Source organism: Pseudorca crassidens, chromosome 20, assembly GCF_039906515.1.
Source record: "Pseudorca crassidens isolate mPseCra1 chromosome 20, mPseCra1.hap1, whole genome shotgun sequence".
NCBI classification, from domain to species: domain Eukaryota; kingdom Metazoa; phylum Chordata; class Mammalia; order Artiodactyla; family Delphinidae; genus Pseudorca; species Pseudorca crassidens.
The window spans coordinates 14,858,539-14,878,967 of NC_090315.1; the positions used below are offsets into that span (position 1 = coordinate 14,858,539).

The following is a 20,429-nucleotide window of genomic DNA, read 5'->3' on the forward strand; positions in this document are numbered from 1 at the left end:
TCTTGGGTTGGCGGGGGAGAGGAGGGCAGAATTCCTGTATGCCCACCTACCCCCCAATGTCAACAATCCAGCACAATGATGTCAGGGGTGTAGCACAGACTTTATTTTGCCAGTACATGGTCACCCTCCCCCAGCCGCCTTGCGGGGAGGGATTTGGGGGCTAAGGGGCTTGCTGTGAGAATAAGGACCTTCGAGGTGGGGGTGAAGGGCCAGCTGGGGGTGTCTCAGCTAAGCTGGTCCTCATACTGCTTGCGGAAACAATCGCCAGCCGGGAAGAAATCCCAACATCTCTCTTGGTACATCTTCCAGACGTAAGACTCCTAGGGGTGGGGGATGGGGAAGGGTTGGTTGGTCACATCTTCAAATGCTTCATATTGATAAGAGCTTTTTACTGTCACCTGCTGATTGACCTTATAGTAAAATTCACCATGTCTCTGCCCATTGTCGTCCCATTAACACACCCTTACCTGACCCGTGTGTTCGGTCTCGTCCTTGTTTATCAGATACATCAGGAAAAACCTGGGGATGGGAGGCAGCGGTAGACAGGTCGCAATCACCCTTACTTGCTCCTGATTGGCTGGCTGGGAATCCACCCACATGGACACCATCCCCCCTCCCCTAACTGGCCAGTATCTCGGCCTGGCTGGCGGCAGCCACGCCCCCACCCTCCTGATTGGCCAGTGGGCCCACACTCACATGTAATTGGCCAGGTTGTGCTCCTCTAGTGTGTGAGTCTCGAACCCATGCGGTGTTGAATCAAAGTAATCGCTGCCGATACCACAGATGAAGCACTTGGTCTGTGCATGGCAGGAGACATCAGAGTCAAGGCCCATTCAACCCCCCAGGGTCCCATGATCCCTCTGGGTCGCCCCCCCAGATATGACCTACCTCCATATCTTCCTTCACTTGCTCTTGCTGGTCTCGGAGCTCACCAAAAGCGTCAATGATCAGACCTGGGGTGGCAGGGCGCAAGTCAGTGCCCAACCTCTGACCCAGTTCAGACTCCCTCCTCTTCTGGCTACCTACCTCTGAGTCCTGCCTCCCACCCTCATCCCCCTAATCACACCCTGCTTCCTAAAAATAATAATACCTAGCATTTATTGAGCACTTATCATGAGCCAGACATTCACCACCTATGAATTGATTGAATTCTCACAACAACCCGATGAGGCTAGTACAATTAAAACCCCCCATTTTACAGATGGAGAAACTGAGGCTCAGAGTGGTGACTTGCCCAAAGTCTCACAGTAGGGAGAGGCAGAGCCAGGATATGAATCCAGGCTGATGTGATCCTGGGACTGCACTCTTAAATGAGCTAGTCTGCCTCTGGGCACAGAGCCCCCACTCCCACACCCCCGACAAGCACTGACCCTGGATGATGGCCAACAGGATGACGATGACAAAGAAGAAGAAGGTGATGTCAAAGACCACCCGGTACAGCTCGTATTCATCGCCTGCTGGGTCCTCAATCTCGTCCCCAATGCCCCCACCAGCTCGGACACCCACATACATGTGAAACAGGTAACACTGCGGGGGCAGGGTGAGAAGCACATTAGTCATGCACTCAATCATTCGACATTCACCCACTACCTACAGGGCCCTGGGCTAGTTGCAGCAGGGCACACATGGCAATGACTGAGACAGCCCTGAACCTTCCTCTCACAGGGCTCACAAACTTGGCATCAGACAGTGACAGCCCAGAAATGATCAGGGTTGTGATAGGGAGGGCTCAGGGCCAGGACAGTGAAAGCACAGTGTAATCAGGGGTGAGATGGGGGAAGCACAGGAAGCGTTGAAGCTTTGAAAGCCTGACCCAGCCTGCGGTGATGGGGCAAGGCTTCCTAGAAGAGGGGACATGTGTGAGCTGGAACGTGAAGAAAATGTTAGGTGGGAGAGAGAGTTCCAGGCAGAGAAAACCACATGTGCTTCATCACCATCTGGGGAGGAAAGAATGCATCTTGCTCTTGTGAGGAACTGAAAGAGGTTCAGTGAAGCTGGAAAATAGAGTTCCTGTGGGCAAGAGCAGGGAGATAAATGAGGTCCAGCCAATGGTCATGGAGGGCTTCCTGTAGGAGGCAGCATTTAAGTTGAAGGTGAAGCATCAAGTGAAGGGGTGTGTGTACATAGGGCCGGGCAAGGGAGGAAGAGAGAATGTCAGATGCAAAGGGCTTGGGTTGGGAGGAAACACATGATCTTAGGGGAACTGAAGAAGGACGAGGCAGCCAGAGAGCAAAAAGCAAGAAGGACTCTGGTTAGACTCAGGCCAGGCTGGTTTTTCCCTGGCTTTGTAAGCCATGGTGAAGGCATCGGGAAACCACAAGAAGGTTCTGAGCAGAGGGAGGGACGTGGTCTGCCTGGCACTTGGGAAAGACTTTACACTGTTCTTTCTGTGTCCCTGGGAAGTGAGAGAACCCAGTTCTCTTGGGTAAGAGCTAAGACCAGTGACTGATGGGAACAAGGCTGAGTGGCAAGACCAGGTCTGGTGGGGCCTCAAATGTCAGGCTGAGTGGATCCTGCGAGCACAGTGCCAGATTACAGGCCATCTCTGAGATAAAGCCCTGGGATGATTCTTTCCACTGTGGCCCATGCCTATAGTAGGTTAAACTTAATTTGGGGGGAATTCCCTAGCGGTCCAGTGGTTAGGACTCTGCGGTTTCACTGCTGAGGGTCTAGGTTCGATCCCTGGTCGAAGAACTAAGATCTCACAAGCCGCACAGTGCAGCCAAACAAATTTTTTTAACTAAATAAATAAAAAGTTTAAAAAATTCACAAGTGGAGGAAATGCTAAGGTGCAGTTGGGGTATAATAAAAATAAAGATGGAGTCTAGTGGAATTCCCTGGTGGTCCAGTGGTTAGGACTCTGCACTCTCACTGTCAAGGGCCCAGGTTCAATCCCTGGTCAGGGAACTAAGATCCTACAAGCCGTGCGGTAAGGCAAAAAAAAAAAAAAAAAAAAAAAAAAAGATGGAGTTTAGAAAAAAAACAACAACTCAGTTTGGGTTATGACCACCACTCCTAGAATAGAAGAGAAAATAAAAACACGGATAGCATGCTTTGGGTGACACTCTTCGTTATAATGATGATAGTAGCTCACATCTGTGGAATCCTTAATACCTGCCAGGCACTATTCTAAGACTTTTAAATCTTAGATGATCAGGGAGCATCACTGAGTCCTAAAAGCAACCCGAAGATGTAGGCACTGTTATTATACACCCATTTCACAGGTGAGGACACCAGAGGATGGAGAGGTTGAGCAGCCAACTCACATGGCTTGTAAGTCAGGCACCATGCCTGAGCACCCTTCCAATAAGGATAGCTTGAAAAACTCAAATACTATTACAACAGTGGCTACCATTTATTGAGCATTGTTCTAAGTACCTCACAAGTGTCAGCTCACTGAACCCTCACAATAAGTCTACAGGTAGTTTCTATTACTCACCCCCTTTACAGATGGGAAAACTAAGGGTCAGGGATGGTCAGTAACTTGTTCCAAGAGTGTTGGGGGGAGGGGCTTACCGTCATCATGTCGTCACACTTCATATCAGGCTCGTCCTCATCCTCACTCTTGTTGTAGAACTTGCGGAAGAAGTTGAAAGCCACCACGGTGTACAGGTAGACCACCACCGCCAGGAGGCCCACGGTCATCACCAGCTGGGGACGGGCAATGGGCCGGTCAGCTCCACTCTGGGCTTGCCCCTCCCCCATGCCCAGCCTTCTCTATCCTTTTTTTTTTTTTAAATATTTATTTATTTATTTGGCTGTGCTGGGTCTTAGTTGCGGCACGCGGGCTCCATAGTTGAAGCATGTGTGATCTTTAGTTGCAGCATGTGAGATCTAGTTCCCTGACCAGGGATCAAACTCAGGCCCCCTGCACTGGGAGCGCAGAGCCTTAACCGCTGGACCACCAGGGAAGTCCCCAGCCTTCTCTATCCTTGCCCCAGTTCGGCCCAGGTGGCCTTCCCCCTGGGGCCTCACCACCCACACCTGCCCTGGCTCAGCCCGCCCAGCCTTGCCCCTCCTCACCCTACCTGCCCAGCCCTCACCCTCCACCCCTCCTCAGACTGCCAAACTCGTCCCTCCAGGCTCACTCCCCTCAGACAGGTCCCCTCCACACCTGTTTCCCATTGTGGGTGACAGAGGAGAGGATGGTGCGCAACGTCTTGACCCCCATGGCAATGTCCAGGAGGTGGGCGGCAAAGAAGAAGTTGTTGTAGTGACCCAGGAGGGACATCACCATGTACCAGCCCAGATACAGGAAAGACTGTGGGCACACAGAGCCGGGGTCAGCGTGTGTTCATGAGGGTCAAGGAGTACTCTGGGCGCCAGGGAACAGTTGAGAGTGTTGGGCACGCTCTGGGGTTCGGGGGGCCATCTCTGGCTAGGGATTATTTGAAGGATCAGGAACAACTCTAAAACAGCGGAGCACTCGGTGGGAAGCCATTCTGCAGGGAGTTGGGGAACCCTCCGCAGAAGGACATAGTCTGGGAATTCAAGAGTGTTCTGGGTGGTAAGGAGCCTTGGGCGGATCAGAGGTGCACAGGGGTCAGGAGTCAGCCCCTGGTCAGGGATACCTGGGGGTGGGGCACCCGACGCCCTCGGGCCCTTCTCCAGCAGGCCCCTCCCCCGCTACAGGGCCCCCCCTCACATTGTCTGTGAAGATGACCCCAAACTTCCAGATCTGGTACTTGATATCGATGGACATGAGCCTGTAGGATGGAGGGAAGAGGGATGGCCAGATGCTGGGGGTCAGACCCTGGCCACCTCCCCTGCCTGTCCCAGGCCTGTGCAGGGTCACCCCTGGCTCACCAGGTGAGCAGCCCCGGTGGTGGTTCAGGCTTGCGCTCATTGTGGGCTGTGATCTCCAGCGTGGCCAGATCCATGCCCAGGAGCTCGGCGATCCGCTCCCTCCCAAAGATGTCCCCGTGCTTGTCCAAGACCTACGCAGGGGAGCATAGGGCCGTGCAGACACAACTAGAGTGGGGAAGGTCACAGCCTGCATGGTTGGGGGTGTCTGGGGACACTCTGAACTTTGTGTGAGAGATTGGGGGTGCATTTTTCTGGGGAGAAGAAAATAGGTGTGCTGTGTGTGCTGTGTGCTGAAAATAGGATGCCTTACTTCCTCCCTCAAAACTAATATTCTTACTTCCTCCCTCAAAACTAATATTCTGCGCCAGGCACTGTGCTGTGCTTGTTACACGTATCGTCTCATTACAGAGCGGGAGGGGTGACTGTCATGCTCACTTCCAGACTGGCAATCTGAGGTGCTCCTCAGACAGTCAAAGCCTCTTGCCCAAGGTCACACATGAAGCAAGTGCTTGATGGGGTCTGGATGGCCTGGTGGCAGCAAGGAACCCAGCCCAGGAGGCCCTTCCACCTCCCCATCCACGTCCTCTCACCTTCCGCTTGACAAATTTGTCCCAGTAGTTGCTGGGGAAAGACCTGCCAAGAGAAAGAAGCCATAAGACATCAGGGTAGGAGGGAACAGGGGCCACCAGCCAGGCCGGGGCGGGGGGTTGGAATTCCAATGCTTTTCTCACAGGAGACAGGGGGGGTCACATCTCACTCAGGGTCAGGCTCTAAAGACCCCAGGCCAGGTGACTTTTGCCCAAGGTCAACTCTTACCCCGCCCTCCCCCGCTGCTGTCGTTGGTGGAGCCCAGGTGAGGCAGGCGGCTCGCATTCGGAGCTGGGATGTGCAAAGACCCCAGAACTGCACTCAGGTGGGGAGGAGTCGGGACCAGCAGCCTGGCCCTGCTCCGGTTCCGGGGTGCTTCCTCACACTGTTTAATTTTATTTGATGATTCTGGCCCTTTATTTACCAGTTTTCTAATTGATGAGTTGATGTCCCAACATCCTGCAAAGGTGGCCCAATGAGTTTTGCTGGGGAGGGGGTCGGGGGTGAAGTGGAGTTTTATTATGAATCCATGGATTTAGGCCTATTTGATGTGTGTTTCAATTTGTGGCACTTTCTATCCTTATCAACGCTCAAACTGTCCTTGATTTGTCCACGGGGAGCCCCTTCTAAGCTGGCAGCAGGGTCCTTTCAGCATGTCACCATTTTTCAGTGAGCACACCCTTGCTTTCTGACATAACAAGATAATCCAGGCTCATCTTACACTTCCCCGACCCAGCCCTGAAAAATCTGCCACTTCTCCAAGGAGTCTGGTTCCTTGTCACGGGAAATGGTATTTAGAAGTCAAGGTCTTGGGCAGACACCATTTTAAATAGGTGTCTCTCTCTCTCTCTCTCTTAAGCATGTGTACTTGAATGTGTGTAAGTTAAATGTGTCTTTGATGGTGACAGTGAGAGTATAGCATGTCCTTGGTATGGCTTCTCTCTCTCCTTGCACCACTTCACTAGGCAGGACCCCATAAGAAAATAACTTCCGGGACTTCCCTGGTGGTTCAGTGGTAAAGAATCCGCCTTCCAATGCAGGGGACGTGGGTTCTATCCCTGGTCTGGGAAGATCCCACATGCCACGGAGCAACTAAGCCTGTGTGCCACAGCTAAGCCCACACGCCACAGCTACTGAACTCGCGCGCCTCAACGAGAGAGCCTGCATGCCACAAACTACCGAGCCCTCGCGCCCTGGAGCCCGCGCGCACCACAAGGAAAAGCCTGCTCTCGGAAACAAAAGATCCTGCATGTGTGCCTCAACAAAGATTCTGCATGCCGCAACTGAGACCTGATGCAAAAAAAAAAAAAGTGTCTTCATTAAAAGAAAAAAGAAAATGACTTCCAACCCTTACCTAGAGCTTACAGTGCCCCAGAAACTACACTAACTCATTTCATTGTCACAAGGTCCTTGTGAGGTCGGTGCTATTATATATCCCCACTTTACAGATAAGGAAACTGAGGCACAGAGAGGCCAAGTGACTGGACCAAGAATTCCCAGCTACAGTGTGGCCAACCCAGGGTTCCAACCTGACCTGGTGTTCTTACTCTAGACTCCCTCTAAGGATGCAGCCCCGCTGTATGAACAGATAAGATGGGACTTGACCTGGGGGAAAATGGAATGGGCTGGGAGTGTACTTTGGGGGTCCAGAGTCCCACCACGTTGCCCTCACAACCCTCATTTCCTCTCTGGGCTCAGTTTGAAAACCAAGTGATTTCATATATTTCCCACTCATGGCACCTGGTGAGAATCCCGCGTGGGGACAGAGTTTAAAATGCAGGTTCCTGGGTGCCACCTCAGACTCACTGAACCAGAATCCCCAGGGATGGGGCCCAGGAATCCCCACGTGTCAGCAGCACCCCCAGAGGTACTTTAATGCAGGGGAAATTTGTCTGTATTACTAAGAGGAAGACAAAGGCTTGGGGAGAATGAGTCAGGACGGGCAGTGACTGGAACGCCGGCCTTTTGAGGCCTGGGCTGGGACTGGAGTGGAAACCCAGCTCTGCTTCCCCAACCCACCACGAGGCTGGGGCTGGGCCCTTACGGAGTGTTGAGCACCAGCCGGTCCCACTGCCCCTTCACGTCATCGTCTTCAGGCTGCTCCGTGATGTAGAGGCCGTCAAACTCCAGCTTCCGGGCCAGTTCCTTCTCCCGCTTAAAGATCACCAGGGGCACCTAGATCATGCAGGGAGGCAAAGGGGTGGGTGTCAGGAGACCACAGCCTCGGCAGGAGCTAGGACATCTTGCTGGAGCCTTCGTGAGACCCCACATCACAGGAGCTTCCCCAGAGTGATCAGGGTAGTAGTGGGGAAACGCGGTCAGAGGGTCAGGGCTGGGATGAGGAAAAAACCCGGAAGAGCCCAGAACGGGCACCTGCTGCAGCCTGGGGCCTCCCAAGGGAAGGAGGAGGAATAAAACAGGCAGGTGAAAGGAGGTGGAAGTGGGGCAGGGCATTCCAGGCAGAGGGGACAGCACTTGTAAAAGTTCTAAGCCAAAAGAGCTCTGTTCGTCCAATTGTAAAGTATCAAGGTTTGCTGAACAGTCAGTTCTCGTGGAACCCATACTGAAGTCTTCGTAATACACCTTGCGGGGCATCACGAGCTTCAGGCATAGTTGATGTCAGAATCCACATCCCCCTGTTGGCACCCATGTTATGTCTGAGGCCCACAGACCCTCACAGATATTAATTCACCCACTGACCAACATGTAGAAAATAAATATTCCCGAATGACAAATTTTGCTTCTTGATCCAGAAATTAACATCGTCACAGGACCCATCTCCTCAGCTGCAACCTGTATCAGTTCCCAGTTTGAATATCACCCTTGCTAAAGACCCCAATCCTGTACTCAGTCCCCCAGCCTTACCCCAACCCTAGACGCCCCTCTGTCCTAATCACTGTGTTAGATGCCCCAGCCCCTGCCCCAGGTCCTCTCAGCCAGTGCCCCGGCAGACATCCCCTCCAAACACACACACCCACGCGCGCACGCGCGCGCACACACATGCCCCAGCCCCAAGGCTGTGGTCATGACCCACCTTGAGACAGTTGTAGCCAATGATGCAGAGAAAGGCCACCAGCGTATGCAGAAGGCTCAAGCAACGCAAGGCAGGTTCCATGTAGCCCGTGCTCTCCTCCAGGAAGTAGTACACCATGTTCTCATCCTCGTCACCCTCTGCTTCCTCTCTGGCCCCCGAGCCCCAGCCAGAGCCTCCACCTGACCCTGCTCCCGACAGGTCCCCAGCTGCTGAGCTCTCCACATCATCCTCCCCTGGTGGAGAGTCTGAGACCTAAAGGGGGACAGAGGTCAGACAGGGTGGGGACCCGGTGTCCTGGTACCTGGTCTGCCACACCCAGAACTGGGCCCTCGTCAGATACAGTCTCTGCAGGGCTGTCCATCAAGATCAAGGGGTGGGCCCAGGACCCTAGCTAGCAAATCAGATTCTGTCCTGGGAATCTGACTATTGAACTGAGTGACAGGAGCACTGAAAACAGAGTTGATTCGTCTTGATAGTGGAGCCCTAACGAGACTACTTTTAACACTAATATTAACACTAATACTAAAATTAGTAGTAGCTGTCGTTTATTTATACAGTGCCTTTTTTTGTCAGGTACTATTCTGAGTGCCTTACATACATCAGTCCTCTTTTTTTTTTTTTTGGCTGGGCCTCGCACATCTTGCAGGATCTTAGTTCCCTGTCAGGGACTGAACCCACGCCTTCAGCAGTGAAAGCGTGGAGTCCTAACCACTGGACCGCCAGGAAATTCCTCATGTTAATCCTCTTTTAATTCCCACAGCTCTAAGATGTAGGCTCTGTTATTATCCCATATTACAGATGAGGAAATTAAGGCACAGAAAGGTTAAGAACTTTGCCTAACATCATGCAGCCAGTGAGTGGTGGAGCCAGACTCGGATCCTACAGAAGCCATGCTCTGACCATTCTGCTAGACTGCCCCTCTGTCCTGTTATCTAGATCTCGCGCAAGACCCCGAGGGTCCCTTTGTCCTTTGGGAGGCCTGCTTCATAGCCCTCTCCTTCTCTTCCATGAGCTGCCCATTTCCTCCTCCCCACAAATTTCTCTTTAGCTTATGTGAGAACAAAGAGATGTAACCGAATCAGCGGGTGTTGCAGAGAGGGGAAGGCCTGCATCCAGGGGCACAGGGCTGGCCAGTGGCAGAACTGAGCGTGGAACCCAGGATTGATTCCCTGCACTAACTCTCACAGGGCACTCAGGCATCTGTTCCAGATGGACCCAGACACACATACTCACCACCACAGGGGTCTTAAGCTCCAGGTGTTCAGCCTGAACTTTCCTGGGGACCCTGAGCCCAACACCTTGTCCCTGGTGAACTGCAAGGGCCCTGGGAACCCGTTAGGGGCTGAGCCTGCCGCCCCACAGCCCAGGTAAGCGCCTGATCCTCCCGGCCCCTCTTGATCAGCACCTTATAAAACAGCAGGATGAAGTTGATGGCGAATGCCAAGAAGAGGGCAAGGAATCGCAGAGTGTAGAAGTTCCGGGAGAGGTAGTTCTAAGATGAGGAGCGAAAGAAAAAGACAGAGCTCACGGTCCACTCGCTTCCCGGGAGAATTCATCCCAACATTCACCCACAACCCCAGCACCGGGGTCCTTAACATCTGGTCCCACAATCTCCCATTTATTGAGTGCTTCTTGTACACCAAGGCCTGGGCTAAGAGCTTTACCTACGTGAACCTGTTTAATTCTCACCCCAACCCTATGAAGTAGGTACTGCTGATGTGCCCACTTTCTGGATGAGGAAATGGAGGCTCAGGGTGGTGAGCTGTCTTGTCCAAGGTTACGTAGCCAAGAAGTGGCAGACCTGGGCTTTGAAGCCAGGCGGTCCAGCTACAGAGTCCACACTCCCAACCACTCTGCCATGCTGCTTCCCAGGTGAGGGTACCCTGTCTGCTTTATCCCGGGCAGAAGACATCTACTTCCACCTCTCCCTTCCTCTTTTTCTCTCCATCCCCCATGCCTTCCCCAAATCCTCACTAAACCACCCTCTGTCCAACATGTTTCCCTCAGCCCCTCATGTCAGGCTGGCCTGGAGAGGAGACAGGACAGATGGAGGCATGGGCCCCGAACTCCCTTCTTCCGGGCCTGGATGAGGAGATGAATTCTCCCCCCACAGGAGGAGCTGGGGCTGGTGTGGCAGCTCCTTCCTGAAGGCTGAGAGCCAAGAAATAGGCCACGGTGGGAGGAACAGAGCCATGGTCTCAGCAGGATTTAGCTCTGGATAGAGGATGGGGGTGGGAAGCTGAGGCCGGTGGCCCCAGGTGCGCAAACGCGGGGAGGCTGGAATAAGGATTGTGAGCAGGGAGAGGCCGAGGAGCCAAGTGGGGACCACCTGAAAATGCTGCCCTGTGCCCAAGTCCTGCTCTGTCTGGGGACGTCTCTGCTCACAGAGATGAGTCTGGCCCAGGTCGGCTCAAGGACAGGGTTGGGGGAGAGGTGGTGTGAATGTTTTCTGGGAGAGGAGGCTTCAGGGTGCCCTTGCTGGGTCCTCACCAAGAACTTCACCCTCTGTACTTCCAGTTCTCCCCAGAATTCCAGGTCCCCGCCTCCAGCCCCCTCCTTCTTTGGAGGGGGGGGAGGAGGAGCTGTCTTCTTGGGGGGTTCTGGTGGGGGTTCGGGAACTTCTTTCTTCTCCCCATTCTCAGCACTGCAGGGCAGGACACAGAAAGAGTGAGCAGGTGCCTGGGAAATGCATTCATTCATTCATTCATTCAAAGCCATGAGCAGGGGCCCACCCCATGCCTGGTCCAGGTCTAGATGGTGCTGGGGACACAGTGGTGAGACAACTTCCAGCCCTGTCCCCATGGGGCTCCAGTCCAATGGGGGTACAGACCCGTCACCAGACAGTGGCAGCCCGGAGTGGTCAGGGCTGGGACGAGGGTAGCTCAGGGGCTTATGGGAGCCCGGAGGAGACACCTCTTCAACTTAGGGGGCATGTCAAGGTCGGCTTCCCAGAGAAGGAGCCACGTGAGCCAACATGGGAAGGAGGAGGAAGGCTGAGACGAAGCGCAGAAGAAGGTTTTACAGGTGGAGGGAACGGCTGGCAGAAAGGCTTGCAGGTAAGAGAGGAGCGCTCATTTCTCTACTGCCTTTCACAGAGGCCCTCCTCCGGGCCTGGGCCTGGGATGGGTGATGCTGAGGTCCCAGAGTGAACAGGACATCCTCAGGCCCTGACCTCCGGAGGCTTCTAGTCCAGGAGGGAGGCAGTGATAGGGGCTGGGCCCCTTGGACCCAAGGCCACTCACTCGGCTTTCTCAGGCTCCGGCTCTGGAGGTACCTCCTCTTCCTCTCCATCCACCTGGCGGCAGGGCAAGTATCAGGGCTGAGCCTGCACCCCAAGCGCCTCTCAGACCTGCCTATTCCTCTCTGTGTCCCTTTCTGGCCGTTTCTCCTGGGCAATCTAAGTTTTACTCCCCACCCCCACCCCCCAGAAGAGGGATCAAGATTCTCATTTTACAGAGGGGAAACTGAGGCTCAGAGAAGTGGAGTGCCTTGGCTAAAGCACTGTGCAGAGTCAGGCTGGCTCCAAGTGGAGCTCTTCTCCCCTCATGGCCTTCCGTCACCTTGACAACCTTCCATCACCTTGACAACCGCACCCCCATGGCACTTATTGCACTGAGGATGCTTTAGGGGCCTCTGTCACGTGGACTACTTAATTCCCTACATCCGCCTGTATCTCTGAGGGTCTTTCCCAGTGTCTCTGACCCTATCTTGGGTCTTTTTAGTTCTTGGTCCTGCTTCTCCTCTAATTTGGTCTCTGGGTCTCTTGCTCTTTCTGGCTCCAGACACTTTTTCCTGTCTCTCCCAGAATCACTACCCTCTTCACCGGGAGACTTCCTCCAGGTCTCCATCTCTGCGTCCATCTCTCAGCGTGTCTCTCTTTGTCTCTGCGTATCTCTCAGGCCCTCTCTCCGCCCTTTTCCTCTCTCTGTGCACCGCTCTCCAACCTCTATTTGTCTCTCTCACCCTGCCTCCTACCCCAATCTCTCCAAAACCCTGATGCCCCAGCCCGCGCTCTCACCCCCAGCTTCCTCTTGATGATGGGGGAGCCCTCGGGCGTGGGCGGCTCCGCCGGCGTCGTGTCACCCATGTCCCCGAGGCCGCCGGCCCCTTCGGGCCGGAAGGGACCATCCTCGGCCACGGCCACAGTCCCGTCGGGGCCTCCTGGGCCGACCTCCTGCGCCGCCACCTCCTCGTCGCCCGCGCCCTCCGCGGAGTCGCCCGCGCCTTCGCCCGCACCCTCGCCGTCCACGTCGCCTCCGGGCCCGGCCGGCTGCTCGCCGTGCACCTCGTCGCCCGTGGGGTCGGGCATGCCCGCCAGGAGCTCGGTCATCGTCACCTTCTTGGCGCCCTCCACCAGGCCGCCGCCGAAGAGCGAGCCCCAGAGCAGGCGCAGCGCGCCCGCCGCCGCCCCCGCGGCCGCCGACCCCGCGCGCGCCAGCGCCCCCCAGAGCAGCGCGGCCACGGCCGTCGCGGCCTCGCGCGCCGTCAGCCGCCGCAGCCGCCGCACGCGCCGCCGCAGGCTGCGGTAGCTGAGGCCCCGCAGGGCCCGACCCGCCGCCGCCGCCAGCCGCGCCGTCGCGCCCGCCGCCGCCGTCCCCGCCGCGCCCTCGGGCCCCGCCGCGCCCTCCTCTGCGCCCTCGGCGCCCGCCTCCGCCGCGCCCGCGCCCTCGTCGTCGTCCTCCCCCGGCCCGCCCTCGGTCTCCGAGATCTGCGCGGCGATCTGCATCTCGAAGATGGTGTCCTCGCAGAAGCTCACGAAGAGCTCCATCTTCTCCGACTCGCCGCCCTCGTTCACCACGTCGAAGATGAACTGACGCTTCGACTCCTTCACCTGCAGCGCGGGGCGGAGGGGACGTGATGGGGGCGCCGTCAGCGGGGACTTGGGACAACAGCGGTGGCAGCCACGCGCGTTCGCCGCTGTTCTAAGCATCGTCATTTTTATTTTTGAAAGCGAACCTATATAGCGCTCGCTGGAGGTGCACCTGTAAGAACCTCATTAAGGCTAGGCCCTGTATCCAGCATTTTATGTATGGTATCTCATTAAATCCGCACAAACCATCCTAGAAGTAGGGGCCGATATCCCCATTTTACAGATGAGGAAATGGAAGCCCAGAAAGTCACGTGTCTGGGGTGATGCAGCTGAGAGGTGGCAGGTGTAGGATTCGAATTCCCAGCAAGCTGGTTCCAGGATCGATGTTCTTGGCGTCGACAGACTGAGCATAGTGGTTGAGGGCAAAGGTTCTGCAGCCAGCCTGCCTGGGTTCGAATGCTGATTCTGCCACTGAGTTAGACTTAACGCTCTGGGCTTCGGTTTCCCCTTATGTAAATCGGGGAATAATAGTAGGACCCATGCATAAAAGGGCTGGCGTGAGGATTAAATGAGTTAATAGATGCTGAGTGATTAGAACAGTGCCTGGCACCTACCAAACGCCATATAGTGCTTGCTGTTGTGGTACTGCTGCATGAGCGCTAGAGGGCCACGCAGGCAGACGTGGACTCCGGACCCGTAGGAGAACGTGGGAATGGGAAGGAGTGAGCAGGAGGAAGTGGGTGTCTGGAGGAATAACACTAACAGAAAGAGTGTGCACGTGGGGTGCACGTGAGGGGCGGAGCTCCCACAGGGTGTACTAGAGTGTGAAGGGCCAGTGGTGAACCAGGGCTTCCTGCAGATGCAGGGATGTGCAGACGTCCCGGGTGCAAGGACGATGCAACGGCTTTTAAGCCAGATTGCAGAGGAGGATGAGTATACAGTGGTGCCCCGAGGGACACAGGTGAGTGTGCAAAACCTTGGGAGTTCCGGTGGAGTATGTGAAAGGGCCGATGTGCAAGAGCCTTGTGAGAGGGCACCGGGACTAAGGGAGTAATCGGGTGTGAGGAGGGCGTGGCGGCATGGGAGGACATGGGGAGAACGTGACTGTGCCCGGCTCAGTGCTCGGCGGACATGGGCATATGGGGCAGAGGCATGCAAGGGCCTGGGTGAAACCGCGGGTGGGGAGTGTAAATGTGGGAGGGGTCTGCAATTCATATGGTCAGGGCACGTGCGGCAGGATGAGTGTGCAAGAGGACCCGGGAGTCAGTGTAAGAGGGCCCAGAACGTGAGGGCAGGGCTCAGGGTAGGGCACAAGCCCGGGCGTGCGTGAGCCAGGTGTCACTGAGGAGGAGACTCAAGGGGCCCAGGTGTTGAGGAGATGATGGGAGTGCAAGTCTCATGAACTGTGAGTGTTAAGGTGGGAAGGGTGTGCAAGAGCAAGTGGGAGGAGTGTGCAGGTGCCTGGGGGCATCTGAGGAGTAAAAGGGAAGTGGGAGTGCAAGGGGCAGGTAAGGAGCACGCAGGCTCGGCGTGCACTGTGAGTGTGGGCAGGAGGGCCGCCTGGACAGCAGGGGCGGGGCCAGGGGCCGAGCATGCGTGAGGGGCACATGGGAGGGTGAGAGAATGGGAGATGGGAACCACATGCAGGCTAAGTGTGTGAGGTGGGCTGGGGGTGTGCCAGGGCTACGTGGGCATACTTTGGAGCAAGTGAGTGTGTAAGGGGCATTCACACACTTGTAGGCTGGGCATATTCGGGGCACATCAGGTCAAGGAGTAGGCCTGGCCACCAAGGACACACAGGGGCTCTTGTGGGTGGGCTGGTGAGGGCTGTCCAAGTGCTCATGAATGAGCATGGGTGTGCCGGGGCATGCGCGGGTGAATGAGTGGGGACGGGCAACCATATGGCATGCCAGGGCTGCAGGAATGCACACTGGCATCCTCAGAGTGAGTGTGCAAGAGAGGTGCGCGCACGCGTGGGCCCAGCACAAGTGGGAAGGGTATTCTGTGCTAGGAACTCAGAGGGCATCTGGGGGCACAAAATGCCAGTCAGCAGGGCGCCCTAGAGCCCCCGCGGTGCGTGTGCAAAAGAGTGGGCATGCGCAGGCCAGGGCCGAGAGAGGGCACACCAGGGGCTGCTGGTAAGGTGAGCAAGGTGTGTGTAACCACGTGGGTTCAAGTACGGGAGTGAGGGTGTGGTCACATCAGGATTATAAGAGCTCCCGGGGTGAGTGTACAAGTGGCAGGCGTGGTGTGCGAGCAGCCACAGTGAGGGCCCACAGGCGCTGCTGCATGTATAAGGGTATATGTCCATGCCGGGTCTGCACGAGGTGGGCATAGGAGAGCCAGGGGTGCGCAAGGGCACAGCAGCATCCCTACAACGTGTGCAGAAGGGTGGGCGTGGGCTTGCACGAGCGGAGCAGGGACACACCAGGGTCTGCAGAGCGGATGTGCGAAGTGTGCACAGCCCCATGTGTGGTCCAAGCGTGCCAGGAGCATGCCCCGAAGCCCCGGGAGGCAAGCATGCGCGTGTGCGGGGCCACCGACCTGGGGCATCTCCCACTGGGCGCGGTTGGTCTCCGAGATCTCGAAGTAGATACGCTCGATGCGGCGGGAGGCGCCCATGATCTCGATGCGGCCCAGGTAGGGTCGGAAGTACTCGAGGATGCTCTCGGCCAGCTCGAGGAAGTTGCGCAGGCGCGGGTCGTGAGGCACGTGCTCCGACAGGTTGGTGAGCAGCACGGCCACGTTGAAGCCGATGTCGCGGGCTGGCTCCTGGAAGCGGTTGGCAAACTCCTCGCAGTCGATCATCTCGTTCTCATCCGCTTCGGAGCACGAAAGCAGGAACTGGATTTCTGGACCAGTGAACTGCTTCTGGCTGTCCATGGCCTGGAGAGTGGGCAGCAGTGAGCGGGGGAGGTCAGAGGGGTGGCCTAGGGAGCCCCAATGCCTTTCCCGAAAGAACTATGGACTTTTCATAAGGAGAGAAAAATCCAGAATCATATAAGCAGCACCCAAGGCTGACGTCCAGCAGGTTGGTATGGGTGAGGCTGTACCAGCTATTAAAACACTGAACGTTATGGGACTTCCCTGGTGGCGCAGTGGTTAAGAATCTGCCTGCCAACGCAGGGGATACGGGTTCGAGCCCTGGTCGGGGAAGATTCCACATGCCGCGGAGCAAATAAGCCCGTGTGCCACAACTACTGAGCCTGCGCTCTAGAGCCCGCGAGCCACAGCTACTGAGCCCACGTGCCACAACTATTGAAGCCCGCGCGCCTAGAGCCCGTGCTCCGCAACAAGAGAAGCCACCGTAACGAGAAGCCCGCGCACCGCAACGAAGAGTAGCCCCCGCTCGCCGCAACTAGAGAAAGGCCGCGCACAGCAGTGAAGGCCCAATGCAGCCAAAAGTAAATAAATAAATTTATTTATTAAAAAAAATACTGAATGCTGCATTTCCACAAAGCTGAGCTACCATCCACTGTCAGATAAAGTCCATTTTCAGAGATGGTAAGATGTGAATCGATGAAACGCAGCACTTGTGTAGCAGCTGGTAAAGAGATGCCGCCCCAAGCTCCCTGCCTGCCATCCTGGTGAGTCCCCGCAGGCCTGCTCTCCACCCGTCCTCCCCCCACATGATGACACCTGTGGTCTGTACCAGAGGCTTTCCTGACCCTCTGGCTGCAGCTGGGGCTTGTCTAGCCGAGGTCGGGGAGCAGCAGGAGAATGGACTTGTGGCATTTCTGTCCTCGGCTCCCTCCCTGTGCTGGCTGTATCTCTCCGCCGAAGGTCAGTTCTGCCGTCCTGTCCACACAGCTCCTTCTGTCTCTGAGTTCGATAATTACTCTTTCCTCCAGGCCAGCCCCCTTACAGCTAGGGCCCTGACTGATACATGCCACCACCTCTGCCCCTTCCCCAAGGCCCTTTGGTCTCCCATCCTACCATTTCCAGCAACTAAGTAACTGGCACCTGACACAATGGAAGCCTCCAAATTTCAACTGGGAATAAAGTCGTATGCCCGTCACCCCAGAACATATTTTCAGCTACTGTATATGTAAGAACTATAACATGACAGGTATGACTGGAGCCCTCTGTGTACCCTTCTCTTGCTCCATTACCCCCACCCTCCCTCAAGGTATCCACCGAGGAGTTGGTGTATCCTTCCAAAGAACTATGTGTAACATGGATGGACCTAGTGGGTATTATGCTTAGTGAAATAAGTCAGACAAAGACAAATACTGTATGTTATCACTTATATGTGGAATCTAAAAAATAAAACAAGTGAATGAATATAACAAAACAGAAACAGACTCACAGATATAGAGAACAAATTAGAACAAACCAGTGAGGAGAGGGCATGGGGGGAGGGGCAAGATAGGGATAGGAGATTAAGAGATACAAACTACTATGAATAAAATAAACAAGCTACAAGGACATATTGTACAGCACAGAGAATATAGCCAATATATATATTTTTTTCGTTATGCGGGCCTCTCACTGTTGTGGCCTCTCCCGTTGCGGAGCACAGGCTCCGGATGCGCAGGCTCAGCAGCTGTGGCTCACGGGCCCAGCCGCTCCGCGGCATGTGGGATCTTCCTGGACCGGGGCACGAACCCGTGTCCCCTGCATCAGCAGGCGGACTCTCAACCACTGTGCCACCAGGGAAGCCCATAGCCAATATTTTATGATAACTTTAAATGGAGTATAATCTATAAAAATATTGAATCACTATGTTGTACACTGAAACTAATATAATATTGTAAATCAACTCTACTTCAATAAAAAAAGATGTGTCAGTACTTCTACTACTTATATTCTGTCACTTTCTCACACAAAAAATTTGGTATCCTGTGCATTATTTTGATTTAAAGAATATTATAATTATAATCATGTAATTGGAAACTTGCTTTTTTCACTCAGCTGTACGTTTTCAAGATCTATCCATGTTGATATATAGATCAAATGAATGCATTTTCACTGCTGTGTAGTATTCCTGTTTTATAAACACAACACTCTATCTATTCTCCTGATGACAGACATTTAGTTTATATCCAGTTTTTAACTTTACACACACTTTCATTAAATGTTCTTGTACTGATCTTCAATGCACTCTTTGCAAGAGGTTCTCTGGGGCAGCCTTTCAAATGTTTTGACCACACCTATAGTAAGAATGCATTTTATAATGACTCAAAAAAAAAAAGTTTTCACGACACAATTCTGACTTTTGCTATGTAACACACTCTGCAATGTTCTATTCTATTTTATTTTTAAAGATGCTGGTCATGACTTAACTAAATTTCATGACCAACAGATGGGTTGCAACGTGGTTTGAGAAACACTGCTCTGGGGTATGAACAGAAGCGAAATCTTCTGGCTCTAAAAAATGCTTTGTAGCCAAGAACTTTGCAAAATGCTTTCTAAATGAGTAACATGCTTTGCAAATCATGAAGGGCTCTAGAAACCACAGAGTGTGGAGACATAATCACACAGGAACTGTTCACCTTCTACCATCACGCCGTCAGCCTGACTCCTTCCCTTATGATACAGTGTGACACTGTCCCTCTTAAAATCTGACACCCCCCCAACCATGCTCCACATTGTGCATTTGCCTATCCCCTTCTTTTGAAATACCTTTTTCTCTGACTGTTGTCAGTTTCCTTGGCTGGAGTCTCCTTCTCTTCCAGACGTCTAAAAGTTGGAGGGGCTCCAGGCCTGGAATTTGCATGCTTTTCTTGAGATATACACTCGTCATGGAGATGTCATTGAGGCCTGGTCCTCCGAAAGCCATCCCGTGCCAATGATGGTAAAGCCTACGTCCCAGCCCTGACTGCCCCCCAGAATCCATACACTTAACAGGGGAAGCCTTACCTGACATCTCTTTGTGGAAATGGCCAAAACTGACCTCTTGATTGCAAAACCTCTCCTCCCACAGTCTTACCCATCTCCGGAATCGCATCACCACCCACCCAGGTGCTTAAGTTAAAATCTTTGAGTCATCCTTGATTCCTTTCTTTTATCTCACTACCCACACCTAATCCATCAGCAAATCTGTCAGCTCTACTTTCAAAAGATCTAGGACACACACACTTCTGCCCCCTCCATGGCCCCTACCCTGGTTTTGTCCCCCATTGGACCCTCACAGCAACCTTCTCCCTGGTCTCCCTTCTCCTCTTCTATCCCCACAGTCTCTTCCCCACCCACCCACAGTTGGAGGGACCCTGTGAACATCTGAGTCAGGTCACATTCCTCCCCTGCTCAGAATCCTCCCTTAGCTCCATCTCATTCAGGCCAAAAGTCAGAGTCCTCCCTGCAGCCAACCAGTGTCAGCACATCTGCCCCCCTCACCTCTCAGACTTAAAGTTTTCCTCTCCCCGCCCCCAACAGCCCTCTCCAGCCATACTGGCCTCCTTTGCATCCCTCTTATTCCCACTTTTCAGCCTTTACACTTGTTGTCCCTTGTCCTGGGGATGCCACAACCTCCCCTAACTTCACAGGGTAAGCTTTCAGCTCTTGGCTTCAATGTCCTCTTCTAGAAAGACCTTCCCTGACCACCCAATTTACAGGGCTTACTCTACGCATGCTCTCTTGCACACCACCCTGCTCACTTCCTTCAGACCACAGGTTATAACCTGAAATTATTTTGTTTCTTTACTTATTTTCATCTGACAGCCACTGGGCTGTCAGTCTCTGTTTTGTTCACTGCTACACACAGTACGTGCTCAACGCATGTTTGTCAAATGAATTAAGCATCTTGAAAACTGAAAAGACTTTTTAACTTTGTTATACTTTTTGAAAATTAAGAAGTCCTTAAAAAAAACACCTAACCTTGTTCTTTTAAACCATAAAAAAATTGAAAAGCATATTGTAAAATACAAAAGTTTGTAAAGAGTCTGGGAATCATAGGACGCTTTGGGTTTGGGAAACCATATGATGTTTGGTAAAGGTTAGACATTTAGAAATGAGAATATTGCCATTTTGCAATCTCTAATGAACTAATGTGTCTGGGCATTGAATATCAGTGGTTGCTGACATCACAAAAGGAGAGATGACGGGACAGGATGTGCCTCTTGACGGACGTATGAAGCACCACAAAGGAAGGTGTTGGTGAAAAATAAAAACAAAAACTCCAAACCTGAATCTGATTGAGCTTCTTGACCCAAGTCCCAGTTTACAGGGAATGCAGGGGACAGAGGAACA

The 20,429-nt window shown here is 53.8% G+C and overlaps 1 protein-coding gene and 1 non-coding gene across 5 annotated transcripts in view; one reads left to right on the forward strand and one right to left on the reverse strand.

The window, feature by feature from the left end:
* Positions 1–81: 81 nt before the first annotated feature.
* Positions 82–20,429, reverse strand: part of RYR1 (ryanodine receptor 1) — a 117,656-nt gene continuing 97,308 nt past the window's right edge. For all 4 annotated transcript variants that reach the window (XM_067718094.1, XM_067718093.1, XM_067718091.1 and 1 more), the window contains 17 exons: positions 15,783–16,124; positions 12,447–13,259; positions 11,671–11,723; positions 10,919–11,072; positions 9,834–9,920; positions 8,429–8,680; positions 7,439–7,569; positions 5,397–5,439; positions 4,807–4,937; positions 4,646–4,706; positions 4,115–4,261; positions 3,517–3,651; positions 1,371–1,527; positions 889–953; positions 697–797; positions 468–519; positions 82–320 (listed from right to left, as the gene is read on the reverse strand). In XM_067718094.1, coding sequence (XP_067574195.1) covers positions 225–320; positions 468–519; positions 697–797; positions 889–953; positions 1,371–1,527; positions 3,517–3,651; positions 4,115–4,261; positions 4,646–4,706; positions 4,807–4,937; positions 5,397–5,439; positions 7,439–7,569; positions 8,429–8,680; positions 9,834–9,920; positions 10,919–11,072; positions 11,671–11,723; positions 12,447–13,259; positions 15,783–16,124 — 2,820 coding nt within the window. In that variant the 3' untranslated portion in view covers positions 82–224. The remainder of the gene's footprint in view (positions 321–467; positions 520–696; positions 798–888; positions 954–1,370; positions 1,528–3,516; positions 3,652–4,114; positions 4,262–4,645; positions 4,707–4,806; positions 4,938–5,396; positions 5,440–7,438; positions 7,570–8,428; positions 8,681–9,833; positions 9,921–10,918; positions 11,073–11,670; positions 11,724–12,446; positions 13,260–15,782; positions 16,125–20,429) is intronic.
* TRNAE-CUC (transfer RNA glutamic acid (anticodon CUC)) lies at positions 2,835–2,907 on the forward strand. The gene has a single exon. It is a non-coding gene; the product is annotated as a tRNA-Glu (tRNA).